Consider the following 15,600-nt stretch of genomic DNA (forward strand, 5'->3'; position numbering starts at 1 on the left):
TCTTAACACTTTCAGGGCCCTTACAAACTTAGATGCTTCTCACCACAGGCTGGCTGGTTGCTCTTCAGCCAGGCTGTCCCCTTTGATCAGCCCTTCAGTCGCTTGATGTGGTGACTGTAGATGTAGGTGGAAGACAGAGGAAGAGGATGGCAAACGTCTCTCCCTTTTATCATGTCCTTTCTTCCCTCTTGGCTTTGCCCCCCCTTCAGAGTCAGGTCAGCATTACCTCATCGCTGTGTCAAGCTGACCAAAGGAAGGGGGCTGACTCACTCCAGAGTCCAACAGATCCTTTGTTGTTGCCTAGGCCAGCGTCCTTTGTTCCTGTGAGACTGGGCTGGGTTTGTCCCATACCTGCCCTGAGGAGGTGTGAACTGCCTCTCTGCTCTTGGACAGTTTTTGCCTGGGCTTCTTTTAAGCCATGAGGACACATTTTCAGCCTCATAATGATATATACATGAACTTATAACCTATAACAATACTGAAACAACGATTATTATAACAACAAGGCTCAGTGCATCAGGAGCCCTTCGAAGACATCCTACATGAGAAACTTTGTACTGGATACCACACAATCATTGTACAAGGATGAACATGATGGTGCTGGGTGGTTCCCCCAAGGTACAGAGCATCACAAAAATCACCTCTCTGCCCCTATTCGACGTTCCCCCATTTATGTATCCCAGGATGGCCTTAGCTTCTGCTACTGCTGCAGCTACTGGTACAAATAAAACCACCACCACCACAAAAAAGATTAATAATTTATTGCACAGGGGGCCCATTTGAGCAGGTTTGGGTTAAAGTGCTTTGTAGACATGGCCTGGCTGGTGCGCCCAAATAGCCTATTGCACTAAATGGAGTGGGCGGGGCGGGGAGGGGTCTGAAGTGCCCCCCAAGGTGCATGAACTTTTCCTTCATGTGGAGGTAATGACACCGGCATCAGTGGGTTATGCCAGATTTACACTGGGGACAGCGGGAGAAAAGGGGAGGATGAGGACTGACACACATACGGGCTCCTTCCCTCTCCGTCTCCAGCAGCCAATCTACCAAGCGATTCTGCCCCCTTCCCCTGGGGTGGGGGCTCTAGCTCCATGAGGCCTGGTGTCTGGACAGGGCCTGGGCTATTCACAGTGCCCCGAGGAGGCCCCGCCCCGCACGACCTCGCGGGGGCCGCCCCTGGGTCAGGGGCTGCTCACGAGCTTCGGCCTCCGGATGTGCATCTGGGCAGGGGAAAGAGGGGCCGTGAGGTCAAGGAGCAGATGTTGGCCCCCAAGGGGCTCCCCTCCCCCAACCCCCTCCCTCCGCATCAGGCACCTCCCCTCCCCCAGCCCCCATAGCCCTCCTCCACACCCACACCGGGCACCTCCCCTCCCCCAACCCCATACCTCCTCCCCAGGTACCTCCCCTCCCCCCACCACCCCCTCTTGCTCCTCTCCCAGGATGCCAGGTGGGGGAGAAGTGGTGCCACCCAGTGGCTGTTTGATGGCAGCATCCCCCAGGCCTGGTGCAAAGCCAGGGACGGGGAGTGGCCAGGGGCACCTACCTTGATGGCAGGGTCCACAGCCGAGAGCTGACAGCTGAAGGTCCCTCTGCTGCCGCTCCCTGTGGATCCAGAAGGGAACCAGAGTCAGAAAGGGGGAGGCCGAGGGGGCTGCCCCAGCATCACATCCCCCACACCTGCCTCAAGCTGCACAGGTCTCAGTGTCGCCCTCTCCCACCCCACACCTGCCACTAGCTGCACCAGTCTCAGCATTGTCCCCTCACACACCTGCCATGAGCTACACTGGTCTCAGCATTGCCCCAGGCCTCACCAGCCCCACTGGGGCATTGCCCATGGCCAGAGGGTCTGGCTCACCTGGCTGGGGTGATTGGCTCTTACCGTTGTATGAGGCTCCTTCGTTCTTGATGATGACACCCCCAGAGATGCTCACTTCCTCTTCATAATCCTCCGGCTGCTCAACAGAGCTGTCCAGTCTGTGGGGGAAAGCACCGGCCAACCCCGTGAGCGTCCCGGGGCAGAGACACACTGGCACCTGCCCGCCAGAGACTGCACCCCTTGAAGACACCCCAAAAGAAAGATCAAGGATCCTTCCCTGCCCTCCTCTGGCCCCTCCTGGCTCCCAGCCCCCCTGCTCTGACCCACCAGCCCCCACACCCCTCCCAGAGCCAGAGAGAGAACCCAGGAGTCGTGGCTCCCAGCCCTCCGTGCTCTCTCCCACCTCGTGTGCACCGGGCCTCTTTACCTGGCTTTAGATCCCCGACTCCTGGCTCTGACCAGGAAGGTGGCTAGGACGATGCCAGCGATGAACAGGACAACCAGGGGAACAGCCATGCCCACGCCCACCTTACTGATACGGGTTTGGCAGCGATCACCTGGGTACCAGAACACATCCTTGTTGGCACAGCTGTGGGGAGAGAGATGTGGGGGGTGAGTACAGCACACACCCCAGGCCAGCCCCTCACTCTGGTCCCCCTTCCCTGCATGCTGACCCTTCCCTGGGCTCCCCCTCACCCCAGCTGCCTTCCCCTCAGCTCCTCCATCCCTTTCCCCACCTTCCCTATCTGGGGTCCCCCTGTCCCTATTGCCAGCCCCTTCCCCACTGCTCCCCGCCCTTCTCCAGGCTCAGGGTTAGGGTTATGGTTATGGGTTAAGAGTTAGTGTTTAGGGTGATGGTTAAGAGGTAGGGTTAAGGTTAAGAGTTATGGGGTGGGGTAAGGGTTATGGTTAAGGATTTAGGGGTAGGGTTAAGGTTAAGAATTAAGGGGTAGAGTTAGGGTTTAGGGTGAGGGTTAGATACATACATAGATATTTAGGTCAGAAGGGACCATTATGATCATCTAGTCTGACCTGCACAACGCAGGCCACAGAATTTCACCCACCACTCCTACAAAAAAAAACCCCAAAACCTCACACCTATATCTGTGCTATTGAAGTCCTCAAATTGTAGTTTAAAGACTTCAAGGAGCAGAGAATCCTCCAGCAAGTGACCCATACCCCATGCTACAGAGGAAGGCGAAAAACCTCCAGGGCCTCTTCCAATCTGCCCTGGAAGAAAATTCCTTCCCGACCCCAAATATGGCGATCAGCTAAACCCTGAGCATATGGGCAAGATTCATCAGCCAGATACTACAGAAAATTCTTTCCTGGGTAACTTGGATCACACCCCATCTAATAGCCCATCACAGGCCATTGGGCCTATTTACCATGAATATTTAATTATCAAAACCATGTTATCCCATCATACCATCTCCTCCATAAACTTATCAAGTTTAATCTTAAAGCCAGATAGATCTTTTGCCCCCACTGCTTCCCTTGGAAGGCTATTCCAGAACTTCACTCCTCTGATGGTTAAAAACCTTCGTCTAATTTCTGGTCTAAATTTCCTAGTGGCCAGTTTATATCCATTTGTTCTTGTGTCCACACTGGTACTGAGCTTAAATAATTCCTCTCCCTCTCTGGTATTTATCCCTCTGATATATTTATAGAGAGCAATCATATCTCCCCTCAACCTTCTTTTAGTTAGTCTAAACAAGCCAAGCTCCCTGAGTCTCCTTTCATAAGACAAGTTTTCCATTCCTCGGATCATCCTAGTAGCCCTTCTCTGTACCTGTTCCCGTTTGAATTCATCCTTCTTAAACATGGGAGACCAGAACTGCACACAGTATTCCAGGTGAGGTTTCACCAGTGCCTTGTATAATGGTACTAAAACCTCCTTATCCCTACTGGAAATACCTCTCCTGATGCATCCCAAGACCGCATTGACTTTTTTCACAGCCATATCACATTGGTGGCTCATAGTCATCCTGTGATCAACCAATACTCCAAGGTCCTTTTCCTCCTCCGTTACTTCTAATTGATGCGTCCCTAGCTTATAACTAAAATTTTTGTTATTAATCCCTAAATGCATGACCTTACACTTCTCACTATTAAATTGAAGTGAGCTGTAGCTCACGAAAGCTCATGCTGAAATAAATTGGTTAGTCTCTAAGGTGCCACAAGTCCTCCTTTTCTTTTTGCGAATACAGACTAACACGGCTGTTACTCTGCATCCTATTACTATTACTCCAGTTTACAAGGTCATCCAGATCCTCCTGTAGGGTATCCCTATCCTTCTCTGAACTGACAATACCTCCCAGCTTTGTATCATCTGCAAACTTTATTAGCACACTCCCACTTTTTGTGCCAAGGTCAGTAATAAAAAGATTAAATAAGATTGGTCCCAAAACCGATCCTTGAGGAACTCCACTGGTAACCTCCCTCCAGCCTGACAGTTCACCTTTCAGTAGGACCCGTTGTAGTCTCCCCTTTAACCAATTCCTTATCCACCTTTCAATTTTCCTATTGATCCCCATCTTATCCCATTTGACTAATAATTCCCCATGTGGCACGGTATCAAATGCCTTACTAAAATCTAGGTAAATTAGATCCACTGTGTTTCCTTTGTCTAAAAAATCTGTTACTTTCTCAAAAAAGGAGATCAGGTTGGTTTGGCACGATCTACCTTTTGTAAAACCATGTTGTATTTTGTCCCATTTACCATTGACTTTAATGTCCTTAACTACCTTCTCCTTCAAAATTTTTTCCAAGACCTTGCATACTACAGATGTCAAACTAACAGGCCTATAATTACCCAGATCACTTTTTTGCCTTTCTTAAAAATAGGAACTATGTTAGCAATTCTCCAATCATACGGTACAACCCCTGAGTTTACAGATTCATTAAAAATTCTTGCTAATGGGCTTGCAATTTCTTGTGCCAATTTCTTTAATATTCTTGGATGAAGATTATCTGGGCCCCCTGATTTAGTCCCACTAAGCTGTTTGAGTTTCGCTTCTACCTCAAATATGGTAATGTCTACCTCCATATCCTCATTCCCATTTGTCATGCTATCATTATCCCTAAGATCCTCTTTAGTCTTATTAAAGACTGAGGCAAAGTATTTGTTTAGATATTGGGCCATGCCTAGATTATCCTTGACCTCCACTCCTTCCCCAGTGTTTAACGGTCCCACTTCTTCTTTCTTTGTTTTCTTCTTATTTATATGACTATAGAACCTTTTACTATTGGTTTTAATTCCCTTTGCAAGGTCCAACTCTACTTGACTTTTAGCCTGTCTCACTTTATCCCTACATGTTCTGACCTCAATAAGATAGCTTTCCTTGCTGATCTCTCCCTTCTTCCACTCCCTATATGCTTTCTGCCTTTTCTTAATCACCTCTCTGAGATACTTGCTCATCCAGCTTGGTCTACAACTCCTGCCTATGAATTTTTTCCCCTTACTTGGGATGCAGGCTTCCGATAGCTTCTGCAGCTTTGATTTAAAATAATCCCAGGCCTCCTCTACCTTTAGATCCATAAATTCTTCAGTCCAATCCACTTCCCTAACTAATTTCCTTAATTTTTGAAAGTCAGCCCTTTTGAAGTCAAAAACCCTAGCTGCAGATTTATTTTTATTAATCCTTCCGTTCAGTTTGAACTGAATTAGCTCATGATCACTTGAGCCAAGATTATCCCCTACAACCATTTCTTCTATGAGGTCCTCACTACTCACCAAAACCAAATCTAAAATGGCATCCCCTCTAGTCGGTTCAGCAACTACTTGCTGAAGGAATCCATCAGCTATCGCATCTAGGAAAATCTGAGCCCTTATATATTACTAGCACTCATCCTCCAGTCTATATCTGGGAAGTTAAAGTCTCCCATGACCACACAGTTTCCATTAGTGTTTACTTTATTAAAAACATTAAAAAGGGCTCTATCCATATCCAAATTAGATCCCGGCGGTCTATAGCACACCCCAAGCACTATCCCAGAGGAGGCTCTAATAGTTTTCTTCCCCAATTTAATTTTTGCCCAGACAGACTCAGTCATATCCATTTCATCCCTTCTTATTTCTTTACATTCTATCTCATCATTGATATACAGTGCTACTCCACCACCTTTACCTTTATTTCAGTCTTTCCTAAACAGGGTTAAGGTTAAGAATTTAGGAGTAGAGTTAAGAGCTAAGTGGTTGGGTGAGGATAAGGGTTAGGGTTGAGTTTAGGGTGAGGGTTTTGGGGGGTTAGGGTCTGGCTTAGGAATTAGGATTCGGGTCAGAGTCAGGGTATAGGTGCTGAAGGGCCCCCAAGACAGGGCAGCTCATCTAGGGCAAGCTCTGAGGAAGCCAGGCAAACCAAGTTGGTGGCCGGGTGCCCCCCAGGCATTCCCGGCATCCTTCACACCCCAGGCTATCTGGGCACACTCACGTGCACTGGGGCCCAGAGCTCTTCAGCTGGCACTGCCCGTAGTTGCAGTTCAGGAAATCTGGCAGGTCCTGGGAGCACCTGGTGAGGCAGCTCAGGGTGCCTTTCTCAGTGATGTGGGGATAGTAGTACTGGGCAAAGTCCTGGGGGACACTCTGCTTGCAGATATCTGATGGGTGAAGAGACGGGTCAGCGAGAGGCTGAGTGCGGTCAGCCCACCCCAGAGCCATCGGCGGGGGCAGGCTGGGGGCTAATGGGGCAGCCACACATCACTAGAAGTTCGGGTCACTCACCTGCCGCCGAAAAATTCATGGTGGCGTTTTTGACCGGGTTGGGTGGAGCCGTGAAGCAGAGCGTGTCTACAGACGGAGGCAACCGGGCATTTGTCACTCGTTAGCTATCATCAGCTAGTCGTTAGTAGGGTCTACAGTGCCACAGCAGGCTGAGAGCCCAGCAGAGATCGTGCCCCCCAAGACTGAGATCAGGGCTCCCCATAGTGCTGAGCACTGTCCAGACCTTCACCCAGGCTGAGGGGGCGAGGAGGTGACCCAGGCCATGCAATGGGGTCACAGTGAGGGGGCTCTTGACTGTGTGAATATGGCCCTGGGGGGCAGACACAGGTCTTCCCCTTCCTGCCCCATCACCTCCCCGCTGCCCTGAGGCGCCCTATGCCAGGCTGGGGACCGCGCCCTGCTCCCACGCCCCCCCCCCCCCCAGCAGCAGCACTGGAGCCAGTGACCACCAGAGCGAGGTGCTCAGGGTCGCTTCTCTCACCCCGCATGGTAGGGGCCAGACCCCCACTGCCTACCTTTGCAGTTCCCTGTTGTTGTGTTGATGACCTCCAGCTCCTTCACCACCTGCTTGGTGATGGACTCCAAGGTGGCATCCAGGTTGTTGCTCAGGGGGGCCTCGATGATCACGGTGTGGTCAACCACAATACTGCCTTGCCTGGGGGGCAAAGCCGGGAGCTGGTGGTTACAGTTTGGGGCTGGGAGCCAGGATTCCTGGGTTCTACCCCTGGCTCTGGGAGGGGAGTGGGGTCCGGTGGGTTAGAGCAAGGGGGGCTGGGAGCCAGGACTCCTGGGTTCTCTCCCAAGCACTTCAATTCTCAACCCTGAGTTAGTTGCCCATAGACCAAAGGGGAGAGCAACAGGTTAGCTGCTCATATGATTCACAAGAGCCCACGCACTCGACAGGGAGCTGCCTCAGCTAGCCAGGGGGGTGCTGACCTGCTGCTCCCAGACAGGTAATGCCTGCTTCAGGGCTGCCAGGGGCTCCTGGCTCGGCTGTGCAATTCAGAGCCCTCTGTACAGAGATGCTGCTTGAGGAGCCCGGCTTTATCTGGGGTGCAGCACTCTCCCCTGGGGGTGTCCCGCCTAACACACAGAAGAAGGGACTGAGCAGCAGACAGAGTTAACCCGTCTTGCACGTTAACACCCTGACAGTCGCGGGCCAAAGGAAGGTCCGTGGGTTACACATTCCTGCAACCAGCCAGGAATGCGGCAGCTCTGCCCAGCCCATGGGTTTCGGGGTCTGGCAGCCTTGGGAACTGACATTCCCCGGCCTGTCACGGGGTAGGTTTCTGTGGAGGACGAGGGCCAAGAGGGCATTTACAGAGGGGTCGTGTTCGTGTTTACCCACAGCAGACCAGCCTCTGGGCCAGAGCAGGAGGTGCAGGGTCCAGCCCCTGCACCGCTCATGCTCTTGTTATCTCAGAGCCGCCCCGCAGAGGTGCCAAACCTGGGTGCCTTGCTCCTTCTGAGCATCCGGCACCTAGTGAACAGCGGTGCAGTCTGGGAGTGGGGCAGTGGGGACAGCTTAGTTTCTGGGCAGACACTCACCTCAGCGTCAGGATGACAATGCCTTTGTACCCAGTCATGCTCTTGTACACCATATCCATCTGCAAGGCAAAAAAATCCCCCCACATTCCTGCATAAAACAGGCAAGAGTAACCGACCGCAGCAGTAAGTGGGCAGAATAACTATTTCCCGGCCCCTGGGCCTCACCTGTATTTTGAATTGCACCTCGAATTTAATATAAACTGTAGAGGATTTATTGTTCAGCTCCTCCGAGAAGTTCTGATTGGTGACCTTCACTTGAACTTCCACCTCAGCCTTGAATGTACCTGAAACAGCCATGGAAACCCTTACAGTTATCACGCGTCTAGCGCCATAACCCGCCCCGGCCCCCCACCAGCACCGGCCCTTCCTTTCTCACCCCGCGTCGCAGCCTGAGGACCACCCGGCTCACTGACTGATCCTGGGCCTTTCCCCTGTAGGGATCAGTGAATAGAAGATGAGCAGTGCACCCCGCATTGTCCCCTTCCTGTTCCTTGCTCCCCCCGGCTGGGGCCTGGGCACAAGGCGAGCGACTTGCCTTGGGAAAAGCACTTTGAGATCTGCCTGTGGAGAGCCCATCCGGAGCCAGGCGTTCAGTCCCTGGGGCGCACGTCACCCCGAAAGGAAAAGGCTGCACTTACTCACGTTGGTGGCTATAACGTCCTTGGCAAACTCGCACTGCGGCCCGTTGAATGCACTCTTGCAGATACATTTCTTGCCATCATAGGTTCCCCCGTTCAGGCAATCGACTGGAAGAGATCCCTGAGTGTGAAGTGGGTCTCCAAACCCAGCCCCCAACACACACACATGCACAGTGTTCCCCCCCCCCCCCCCACAAAAAACCTGCACCCATCCACACCCACCGGGACTCAGACGTTCAGGCAGACGGCACCAGGCACCGTCACCATCTGCTGGCAGGGACGCTGGTGCTGAGCCAAAAGTTCAGAAGCACCTGCATGACGTCGGCACCTACATCCTAGTGACTTGCAATGAGTGGATCATGGGGTCTAAATTCCTTCCTAAAGGGCTCTAGAATTCAGCAGAGGAAGGCAGAGGAACTGAGGGCTGGATGTTGGAGCCTGACATGCTCCAATGGAAAATACAGCACCGACATTTAACAACATGGGGGATTGGCCATTGGACCAAACTACCCTGGGCAAGCTACTGGGTTCAATACTGGGGTGACTGGGGGAGATTCTTCCCAAACATCTGGTGCAGCCCCCACCCACGTCTCTCCTTTGGGCCCAGGGAAGCAGATTCCCCCATTCACTCTATTGGCCTGGGGAATAGCCCTGCTGTCTCATTGCTGGCCCTGTTGCATGGTCAGCTGGATTCTACTGGCACCCGCCGGGAGCATCCCTGCAGCCAGAGAGCCGCTCTAGAGCATCCGTCCATTCCTCTTGGGAGGGTTAATAAATGCCCTGCCTGCGAGCACTTGGTGATTGGCATCTCTTCCTGGTTTCCCATGAGTGCATGATTGTCAGCAGGAGTCTTTTGAAAATTACAGTGGGTGCCATAGAAGCTAATAAGCTGTCATGGACAGTGGTGCTAAGGACATCTCAGAAATCAGTCTACCAACCTTTTCATCCATCTGTCCATTCATCCCCAGAATACATCCACACACCCATCCCCAGACACACCCATCCATCCATCCACAGAAGCAACACCCCACCATTCATCCATCTCCAACCACACCCACCCGTCCATCCATCGTTCCATCCCCAGAAACATCCATCCACCAAAACATCCATCCCCTAACACACCCACCTATCCATCCATCCATCCATCCCCAGACACACCCACCCATCCCTCCACCCATCCATCCCCAGACACACCCACCCATCCATCCCAAGTGTGACAAAGCGGGACTGTTCTTAATGTTTCCTCTGAATATTGTGGGGTTGCCTCAGTTTCCCATATGCAGTTCTTAAGTATCTAGGGGGTGGGGTAAGGGTGTATGATCGTTGCAGAGCCCTAGAGGGCAGGTGTGTGCAGGGATCTGGACACAGAGAATGGCCGACACCCTGTTTCCTGTTTCCTCTCCCTTCCTCCCTGCAACATGAGAGCTAAAGGGTTGGAGAACAAAGGAGTTAGCTGACCTTCTGGCCCGGGAAAAGGACAAAGCCCAGAGGAGGAGGGGCTGGAGGAGGAGGCAGTTTGGGGCTGTCTGGGGACGAGGAGTGAAGTGCAGAAGGGGTTGTCTGGCTCACTGTCCCTCAAAATGGACTCAGCTGAGGGGTCCTGTTCTCTGCACCTACAAGCTCTGTTTTAGACCATGTTCCTGTCGTCTAATAAACCTCTGTTTTACTGGCTGGCTGAGAGTCCCATCTATCTGACTGTGGAGTTGGGGGGCAGGACCCTCTGGCTTCCCCAGGACCCTGCCTGGGCGGACTCGCCGTGGGAAATGCATGGAGAGGCAGAGGATGCTGAATGCTCCGAGGTCAGACCCAGGAAGGTGGAAGCCGGGTGAGCTGTGTGTCCTGGAGACAGGCTGCTCCCAGAGAGGAGACTCCCCCAGAGTCCTGCCTGGCTTCCTAGGGAGCAGATCCAGAGCATCGTCCGGGGACTCCGTGACACCAAGACACACCCTTCCATCCATTCGTCCTTCCCAAGACACCCGTCTATGCCAAGACAAACCCATCCATCCATCCCCATCCACCCATCCATCTATCCATCCCTCAAGACACCTCAATCTCCTCTACTCATTCACCCATCTGCAGACATATCCTCGACCCAATGATTCATCCCCCTCCAGAAACACCTATTTATCTATCCATCCATCCATTCTCAGACACAGACCTATATCTATCTAGCCATCTACCATCCATCCAACCCCAGACACACCATCTCTATCTATTCGTCTATCCACCCAGCATTGATATTAACCTCCCACTTTATGAGAAGGTTTTTCCACCAACTGACCTCACCATCCCCTCTCTGTCTCAGGCTGGGCTCTGGTGGGCATCAGCACAAAAGTAACACAGCAGAGATGTGCCATATGGGTAGACACAAATACACTGATTTGGTGAGGAAGACGCAGCAGGGAAGATGCTGATTCCACAGCATGTCACCCTCCAGGCACATAAGATGACAGAAAAACATGTGACCATGGCAACCACTACACTCGGATACTGATAGTGGGATCACAGAACACTGGGCAACTCACCTGCTGGTCCAGGTGCAGAGATGGATGGCTTGGGAGAGGTGGTCTGTGTGGAGGTGGCTGGAGCAGTGGAGGTCTTGCCGGAGGCCGTGGTGGTCTCACCGGGAGCAGTGGAGGTGTCGACAGAGGAAGTGGTGGTGACGGCGGGAGCAGTGGAGGTCTCGCCGGAGGCCGTGGTGGTGACGGCGGGAGCAGTGGAGGTGTCTCTGGAGGCCGTGGTGGTGACGGGGGAAGCAGTGGAGGTGTCTCTGGAGGCCATGGTGGTGACGGCGGGAGCAGTGGAGGTGTCTCTGGAGGCCGTGGTGGTGACGGCGGGAGCAGTGGAGGTGTCTCTGGAGGCCGTGGTGGTGATGGCAGGAGCAGTGAAAGTCTCGCCGGAGGCCGTGGTGGTGACGGCGGGAGCAGTGGAGGTGTCGACAGAGGAAGTGGTGGTGTCGGGGGGAGCAGTGGAGGTCTCGCCGGAGGCCATGGTGGTGTCGCTGGGAGCCGTTGAGGTTTTGCCGGAGGCTGTCGTGGTGACGGCGGGAGCAGTGGAGGTGTCTCTGGAGGCCATGGTGGTGAAGGGGGGAGCAGTGGAGGTGTCTCCAGAGGCTGTGATGGTGATGGCGGGAGCAGTGGAGGTCTCGCCGGAGGCGGCAGGAGCAGTGGAGGTCTCGCCGGAGGCCATGGTGGTGTCGCCAAGAACAGTGGAGGTCTCGCCGGAGGCCGTGGTGGTGTCGGCAGGAGCAGTGGAGGTGTCTCCGGAGGCCGTGGTGGTGACGGCGGGAGCAGTGGAGGTGTCTCTGGAGGCCGTGGTGGTGACGGCGGGAGCAGTGGAGGTGTCTCTGGAGGCCGTGGTGGTGACGGGGGAAGCAGTGGAGGTGTCTCCGGAGGCCGTGATGGTGATGGCGGGAGCAGTGGAGGTGTCTCTGGAGGCCGTGGTGGTGACGGGGGAAGCAGTGGAGGTGTCTCCGGAGGCCGTGATGGTGATGGCGGGAGCAGTGGAGGTGTCTCTGGAGGCCGTGGTGGTGACGGGGGAAGCAGTGGAGGTGTCTCTGGAGGCCGTGGTGGTGACGGGGGAAGCAGTGGAGGTGTCTCTGGAGGCCATGGTGGTGAAGGGGGGAGCAGTGGAGGTGTCTCCAGAGGCTGTGATGGTGATGGCGGGAGCAGTGGAGGTCTCGCCGGAGGCGGCAGGAGCAGTGGAGGTCTCGCCGGAGGCCATGGTGGTGTCGCCAGGAACAGTGGAGGTCTCGCCGGAGGCCATTGTGGGGTTGCTAGCAGCAGTGGAGGTCTCGACGGAGGTCGTGGTGCCGTCACCGGGGGCCGTGGAGGGCTCGACGAAGGCCGTGGTGGTGTCTCTGGGAGCAGCGGAGGTCTTGCCAGAGGCTGTGGTGATGTAGCTGGGAGCAGTTGAGGCCTCACCGGAGGCCATGGTGGTGACGGCGGGAGCAGTGGAGGTCTCGCCAGAGGCCGTCGTGGTGATGGCAGGAGCAGTGGAGGTCTTGCCGGAGGCGGCAGGAGCAGTGGAGGTCTCGCCGGAGGCCATGGTGGTATCGCCAGGAACAGTGGAGGTCTCGCCGGAGGCCATTGTGGTGATGGCAGGAGCAGTGAAAGTCTCGCCGGAGGCCGTGGTGGTGTCGGCAGGAGCAGTGGAGGTGTCTCTGGAGGCCGTGGTGGTGACGGGGGAAGCAGTGGAGGTGTCTCCGGAGGCCGTGATGGTGATGGCGGGAGCAGTGGAGGTGTCTCTGGAGGCCGTGGTGGTGACGGGGGAAGCAGTGGAGGTGTCTCTGGAGGCCGTGGTGGTGACGGGGGAAGCAGTGGAGGTGTCTCTGGAGGCCATGGTGGTGAAGGGGGGAGCAGTGGAGGTGTCTCCAGAGGCTGTGATGGTGATGGCGGGAGCAGTGGAGGTCTCGCCGGAGGCGGTAGGAGCAGTGGAGGTCTCGCCGGAGGCCATGGTGGTGTCGCCAGGAACAGTGGAGGTCTCGCCGGAGGCCATTGTGGGGTTGCTAGCAGCAGTGGAGGTCTCGACGGAAGCCGTGGTGCCGTCACCGGGGGCCGTGGAGGGCTCGACGAAGGCCGTGGTGGTGTCTCTGGGAGCAGCGGAGGTCTTGCCAGAGGCTGTGGTGATGTAGCTGGGAGCAGTTGAGGCCTCACCGGAGGCCATGGTGGTGACGGCGGGAGCAGTGGAGGTCTCGCCAGAGGCCGTCGTGGTGATGGCAGGAGCAGTGGAGGTCTTGCCGGAGGCGGCAGGAGCAGTTGAGGTCTCTCCGGAAGCCATTGTGGTGACGGCAGGTGTAGTGGAGGTGTCTCCGGAGGCCGTGGTGGTGTCGCCAGGACCAGTAGAGGTGTCTCCCAAGGCTGTGGTGGTGACGGCGAGAGCAGTAGACGTCTCGCCGGAGACTGTTGTGCTGATGGCGGGAGAAGTGGAGGTCTCAACGGAGGCCGTGGTGCCGTCATCGGGGGCCGTGGGGGTCTCGCCAGAGGCCGTGGTGGTGTAGCTGGGAGCAGTTGAGGTCTCTCCGGAAGCCATTGTGGTGACGGCAGGTGTAGTGGAGGTGTCTCCGGAGGCCGTGGTGGTGTCGCCAGGACCAGTAGAGGTGTCTCCCAAGGCTGTGGTGGTGACGGCGAGAGCAGTAGACGTCTCGCCGGAGACTGTTGTGCTGATGGCGGGAGCAGTGGAGGTCTCAACGGAGGCCGTGGTGCCGTCATCGGGGGCCGTGGGGGTCTCGCCAGAGGCCGTGGTGGTGTAGCTGGGAGCAGTTGAGGTCTCTCCGGAAGCCATTGTGGTGACGGCAGGTGTAGTGGAGGTGTCTCCGGAGGCCGTGGTGGTGTCGCCAGGACCAGTAGAGGTGTCTCCCAAGGCTGTGGTGGTGACGGCGAGAGCAGTAGACGTCTCGCCGGAGACTGTTGTGCTGATGGCGGGAGCAGTGGAGGTCTCAACGGAGGCCGTGGTGCCGTCATTGGGGGCCGTGGGGGTCTCGCCAGAGGCCGTGGTGGTGTAGCTGGGAGCAGTTGAGGTCTCTCCGGAAGCCATTGTGGTGACGGCAGGTGTAGTGGAGGTGTCTCCGGAGGCCGTGGTGGTGTCGCCAGGACCGGTAGAGGTGTCTCCCAAGGCTGTGGTGGTGATGGCGAGAGCAGTAGACGTCTCGCCGGAGACTGTTGTGCTGATGGCGGGAGCAGTGGAGGTCTCAACGGAGGCCGTGGTGCCGTCATCGGGGGCCGTGGGGGTCTCGCCAGAGGCCGTGGTGGTGTAGCTGGGAGCAGTTGAGGTCTCTCCGGAAGCCATTGTGGTGACGGCAGGTGTAGTGGAGGTGTCTCCGGAGGCCGTGGTGGTGTCGCCAGGACCAGTAGAGGTGTCTCCCAAGGCTGTGGTGGTGACGGCGAGAGCAGTAGACGTCTCGCCGGAGACTGTTGTGCTGATGGCGGGAGCAGTGGAGGTCTCAACGGAGGCCGTGGTGCCGTCATCGGGGGCTGTGGGGGTCTCGCCAGAGGCCGTGGTGGTGTAGCTGGGAGCAGTTGAGGTCTCTCCGGAAGCCATTGTGGTGACGGCAGGTGTAGTGGAGGTGTCTCCGGAGGCCGTGGTGGTGTCGCCAGGACCAGTAGAGGTGTCTCCCAAGGCTGTGGTGGTGACGGCGAGAGCAGTAGACGTCTCGCCGGAGACTGTTGTGCTGATGGCGGGAGAAGTGGAGGTCTCAACGGAGGCCGTGGTGCCGTCATCGGGGGCCGTGGGGGTCTCGCCAGAGGCCGTGGTGGTGTAGCTGGGAGCAGTTGAGGTCTCTCCGGAAGCCATTGTGGTGACGGCAGGTGTAGTGGAGGTGTCTCCGGAGGCCGTGGTGGTGTCGCCAGGACCAGTAGAGGTGTCTCCCAAGGCTGTGGTGGTGACGGCGAGAGCAGTAGACGTCTCGCCGGAGACTGTTGTGCTGATGGCGGGAGCAGTGGAGGTCTCAACGGAGGCCGTGGTGCCGTCATCGGGGGCCGTGGGGGTCTCGCCAGAGGCCGTGGTGGTGTAGCTGGGAGCAGTTGAGGTCTCTCCGGAAGCCATTGTGGTGACGGCAGGTGTAGTGGAGGTGTCTCCGGAGGCCATGGTGGTGTCGCCAGGACCAGTAGAGGTGTCTCCCAAGGCTGTGGTGGTGACGGCGAGAGCAGTAGACGTCTCGCCGGAGACTGTTGTGCTGATGGCGGGAGCAGTGGAGGTCTCAACGGAGGCCGTGGTGCCGTCATCGGGGGCCGTGGGGGTCTCGCCAGAGGCCGTGGTGGTGTAGCTGGGAGCAGTTGAGGTCTCTCCGGAAGCCATTGTGGTGACGGCAGGTGTAGTGGAGGTGTCTCCGGAGGCCGTGGTGGTGTCGCCAGGACCGGTAGAGGTGTCTCCCAAGGCTG

The 15,600-nt window shown here is 56.0% G+C and overlaps 1 protein-coding gene across 1 annotated transcript; it reads right to left on the minus strand.

Annotated features, from left to right (window-relative positions):
• Positions 1–1,178: 1,178 nt before the first annotated feature.
• On the minus strand, positions 1,179–9,792 carry LOC142070212 (mucin-3A-like). Its single transcript, XM_075123752.1, has 11 exons — positions 9,781–9,792; positions 8,723–8,843; positions 8,250–8,368; positions 8,085–8,143; positions 7,052–7,191; positions 6,537–6,602; positions 6,247–6,412; positions 2,241–2,402; positions 1,877–1,971; positions 1,541–1,599; positions 1,179–1,217 (listed from the first exon to the last, which is right to left on the minus strand). The coding sequence occupies exons 1-11, from the start codon at positions 9,790–9,792 to the stop codon at positions 1,179–1,181; spliced, it is 1,038 nt and encodes a 345-aa protein (XP_074979853.1).
• Between the last annotated feature and the right edge of the window lie 5,808 nt (positions 9,793–15,600).

Source organism: Caretta caretta, chromosome 28 (genome assembly GCF_965140235.1).
Source record: "Caretta caretta isolate rCarCar2 chromosome 28, rCarCar1.hap1, whole genome shotgun sequence".
NCBI lineage: Eukaryota > Metazoa > Chordata > Testudines > Cheloniidae > Caretta > Caretta caretta.

Excerpts from the sequence above, each read along its gene's own strand:
- LOC142070212 (XM_075123752.1), bottom strand. Across the intron at positions 8,144-8,249 it reads AGGTGCAATTCAAAATACAG|ATGGATATGGTGTACAAGAG; the intron begins GTGAGGCCCAGG and ends TTTGCCTTGCAG. Across the intron at positions 1,972-2,240 it reads AGTCGGGGATCTAAAGCCAG|ACTGGACAGCTCTGTTGAGC; the intron begins GTAAAGAGGCCC and ends TTTCCCCCACAG.